The sequence below is a fragment of the Toxotes jaculatrix genome, chromosome 13 (assembly GCF_017976425.1).
Source record: "Toxotes jaculatrix isolate fToxJac2 chromosome 13, fToxJac2.pri, whole genome shotgun sequence".
Lineage (NCBI taxonomy): Eukaryota > Metazoa > Chordata > Actinopteri > Toxotidae > Toxotes > Toxotes jaculatrix.
In genome coordinates, this window is record NC_054406.1 from 22,192,499 (window position 1) to 22,196,750 (window position 4,252).

The 4,252-nt window shown below is 44.0% G+C and overlaps 1 protein-coding gene across 1 annotated transcript; it reads left to right on the forward strand.

Annotated features, from left to right (window-relative positions):
* Positions 1-1,025: 1,025 nt before the first annotated feature.
* Positions 1,026-3,873, forward strand: LOC121191803 (gonadotropin-releasing hormone II receptor-like). Its single transcript, XM_041053235.1, has 3 exons — positions 1,026-1,565; positions 2,911-3,112; positions 3,458-3,873. The coding sequence occupies exons 1-3, from the start codon at positions 1,026-1,028 to the stop codon at positions 3,871-3,873; spliced, it is 1,158 nt and encodes a 385-aa protein (XP_040909169.1).
* Positions 3,874-4,252: the final 379 nt, after the last annotated feature.

Below are 4,252 nucleotides of genomic sequence, written 5' to 3' on the forward strand. Positions count from 1 at the left end.
TGGAAGATGTTGACTGTTGTCGAGGTCAGTGTGTTTTGAAATATGTTGTAATTCCAGAATTGAAATCTAAAATTTGTTATTGTCAGTTTGTCTAAAGATGAATACACTAAAAATGCATGTTTTAACAGCCCTTGTGGTCTTTGGAGATCTCATGTGGACAAATATTTCAATACAATTCAATTTTATTTATATAGCACCTAATCATAGAAGTTATCTCAAGGCACTTTCCATCCAGAGCAGGTCCAGACCATTGTCTTTGTAAAATTATCTACAGAGACCCAAGATTTCCTCCAAGAGCAGCACTTGGTGATGGTGGTACGGAAAAACGCATTTTAAACAACTAGAAACCTTGAACAGAACCTGGCTCAGGGAGAGACAGAGAGAGAGAGAGGGGGGGGTTCATGAAGACAGCAAGATTAAAAGTAATGAGAGGACAATAGCATGATTAGTAATATGACTAATAGCAATATAAACAATAACAATAGAAGAATGAATGATGGTAAGACTAATAATAATGAGAGTAGTAATGGGGGCAGTAGATGGACCACAGCAGCAGATCCAGACTCTACAGCTCAGAGGGCAGGTGAACAGTATCACCACATTTCAGTTAACATTAATATCTAGAAGTGAAAATGAACAGAGGCAGAGCCTCATTTTTTAAAAATTAAATTTCACTTTATTATTAATTGTATCTTACAGATTGGATTACAGCAGCAAGTATCTCATACTATCTGATACTATACTTACTCTGAATTCGATTTTTTCCCCCCAAAAGAGAGAAGTCTCTAAGCAACCAAACACTTTTTCTAGTTACTGGTACATTTTTTTTTTTTTTTTTGGATTAAATAAAAAGTAACGCAGCATGAACATTTGAAAAAAGTCTCTTTTTTAATATCCTGATTGCTGCAGGGGCTGTATTAACTTCTTTCCACATCAGAAATCAACAAAGTATGAACTTTGCCGTGGGTTGGCTGAACATTTGGGATGTAACCAGCTCTGTGTTCTGTCTCTCTGTGTGTCACAGGATGGCAGGAAACCTGTCCCTGTGGATTTCCACTCCTGTGGCTCCTTTACAGAACACCTCTGTCTTCTCCCTGCTCAACTCATCTGCGCCGCCCTCCGCTCCGCCCTGGGCGGCTCCGTCCTTCACTGTGGCGGCCCGCTGCCGTGTAGCCGCCACCCTGGTGCTGTTCGCCTTTGCTGCCATCAGTAACCTGTCAGTCCTCATCAGTGTGTGCTGGGGGCGGGGCTATCGCCTGGCAGCACACCTCCGCCCGCTCATTGCCAGTTTGGCGTCAGCCGATCTGATGATGACCTTTGTGGTGATGCCACTGGATGCCATTTGGAACATTACGGTACAGTGGTATGCCGGGGATGTCATGTGTAAGTTGCTGTGTTTCCTCAAGCTCTTTGCCATGCACTCGGCTGCATTCATACTGGTGGTGGTGAGTCTGGACCGCTACCGGGCCATCCTCCATCCTTTGGACTCTCTCGATGCTGGGCTCAGGAACAGACGCATGCTGCTGGTGGCCTGGACTCTGAGTGTGCTGCTGGCCTCTCCCCAGGTACAGTAGGTTCTAGGCCTGTAACATTTTCACCAGCTGGTGCCAAGTCTAAGTACACATGCTCGACACAGACAGTAATGTTAGTGTAGCTCCACTAACGTTGTTAGATCCTAGATGAGGTTATGATTGTGTGTGGATTATCAGACAGTAACCACAGATAGGATGTGCTTTTTCAGTCCTTGCTGCATGTACGGTTGGTTATGTTTTGGTGAGCTGGCCATAGGTCCTGCTGCAGCAAAGCATCCCCAAACCATGACACTTCCACCTCCATGCTTCACAGCTGGTATGAGGTTCTTTTTTCCTGGAATGCTGTATTTGGTTTACACCAAACACGTCCTCTGTTCTGGTGTCCAAGTAATTCAAATTTAGACTCATCTGTCCAAAGAACATCATTCCAGAAGTCCTGGTCTTTGTCTACATTCTCTCTGGCAAACTTCAGTCTGGCCTTCTTGTTTTTCTTAGAGAGCAAAGGTTTCCTCTTTGCACACCTCCCATGAAAGTTAAACTTGTGTAGTCTCTTTCTGATTGTAGAGGTATGCACTTTCACATCAACAGTAGCAAGAGCCTGCTGTAGGTCCCGTGATGACATTTTTAGGGTTTTTGGTGACTATTCTTAGCATCTTGCGGTCTGCTCTCGGGGGTGAACTTGCTTGGACGGCCAGACCTGGGCATGCTGGCGGTTGTTTTGTATGTCCTCCACTTGTAGATTATTTTCCGGACAGTGGAATGGCTGATTTCAAAATTTTAAATCTCTTACCAGACTCATAAACTGCTACAATCTTCTTGCTTGAAGGCCTCAGACAGCTCTTTGGATCTCACCATGGTGTTCACTCTCACTTCAACAGTAGGGGGCACCCCAGACTAAACGTCTGAGGTTTAAATAGGGGCAAGCCTCCTTCAAAATGCTGAGTAATGATGTTGTGATCGTGTGCACCTGATGTGATACACCTGTGTGTGATTTTAGCCGTTTTAAGTGGGAATAAATGTCCTAATTTATTCCTCACCAGAAATGGAAGAATCTCTCAGTATTGTTAAAATGGATATTAAATATTCTTATGGATAGTCCATGTAAGACAATCAATATGTAATTAAATACATCAGTAGTTCAGTTCTAAAACTTCATACTTAGACCTTCGTATACTTGTACTTCTAAGTATATTCCCTCTGCATTAAAATGACTTTAATGCACAACATGGGGTCAAGTTCTTGGTCATGGTTATTTGTGTAGTTTGTTTATTATAAGCAAATATAACATCACGTTTGTTTAATAAATACAAACTACACCTGTGTTTTTCCTGTGACTGCATGCGTCCATTGCTCACGTCTTTACACTATTCATCCTCAGCTCTTCATCTTTCGGGCCATTAAGGCCGATGGGGTGGACTTCACTCAGTGTGTGACCCATGGAAGTTTCCAGCATCGATGGCAGGAGACAGCATACAACATGTTTCACTTTGTGACGCTGTATGTCTTCCCCCTGCTTGTCATGACTTTCTGCTACACCCGCATCCTCACCAAGATCAATGGGCAGATGCACAAGAGCAAAGGTGTGTGACCTTTTAGGGAGGGGGGGTCTAAAATCATTTTTAATCCAGTTTCCAGTTAACAACAACCTGGGGGTTACCTTTGCTATTCCACCGTTCCTACCCTTAATAATAAGATTGCGCTCACCGAGAGAATCGCACAAATGCATGATCTCTTTTTTCTCACCATTGTCAACTGGTACAGTTATACCCAGACAAGCGATGCGGCCCCTCTTAATGGTGGACTAGTATAATCTATGGCCATGGTATATGCTCAGTGTTTTATATGTGATACAAGACACACATATAAAACAGAACACAACATATTTGAAGTTTTTTTTTTTTTTTGCCCATGTTGTGTTTCTGCAGATGGCGAGCACTGCCTGAGACGCAGTGGAACAGACATGATACCGAAAGCCCGGATGAAGACCCTCAAGATGACCATTGTGATTGTTAGCTCCTTTGTCATCTGCTGGACACCCTACTACCTCCTGGGGATCTGGTACTGGTTCCAACCAGCAATCATCCAGCGCACACCGGAGTACATACACCACATACTGTTTGTCTTTGGCAACCTGAACTCGTGCTGCGACCCTGTCATCTACGGCTTCTACACGCCGTCGTTCCGGGCCGACCTCGCCGACGTGGTGGCGTGCTGCCGCAGCCGCCAAAGCGGCGACGCCTCGCCTCGCTCTGTGGATCACCTGTCTGCTAAAAACGCCCGAGCCTCTCGAGAGATGGAGTCCGATCTGAGCTCAAACCAGCACAGCGGGAATCCCAGTTAAACAGTTAATGCATCTGTTTTGAGCTGTGGAACTGGTGATCTGAAAGGAAAAACATCTGCACCAGCACATGTTTTATGGTAGGTGCAGTTTCTGAAAATAACTCCCCTTACTCGTCTTCTATTGCTTCTCAGAATGTGATGCAAGACCTTTAGATGTGTCAGTCCACACCAGTGCAAAGAGATGAGCATCTCATACATATCAATATGCAATTCCCTACAGTTATTACAGTCTGAATTGTTTTTTTTTTTCTCTTGCGTACCTTCAAGCATGAACAGTACTCTGACATGTGCCTGTGTTTAGTCTACTAAAAACTACTTGCTAAACACATAGTCACTCTCAGACAATGAGAAAATGAAAGTACTTCCCAAAATTGCAAAAC

Coding starts and splice junctions, on each gene's coding strand:
- LOC121191803 (XM_041053235.1), top strand. CDS start 1,026: ATGGCAGGAAACCTGTCCCTGTGGATTTCCACTCCTGTGGCTCCTTTA. Junction 1,566..2,910: donor TGCTGCTGGCCTCTCCCCAG/GTACAGTAGGTT, acceptor ATTCATCCTCAG/CTCTTCATCTTTCGGGCCAT. Junction 3,113..3,457: donor GCAGATGCACAAGAGCAAAG/GTGTGTGACCTT, acceptor GTGTTTCTGCAG/ATGGCGAGCACTGCCTGAGA.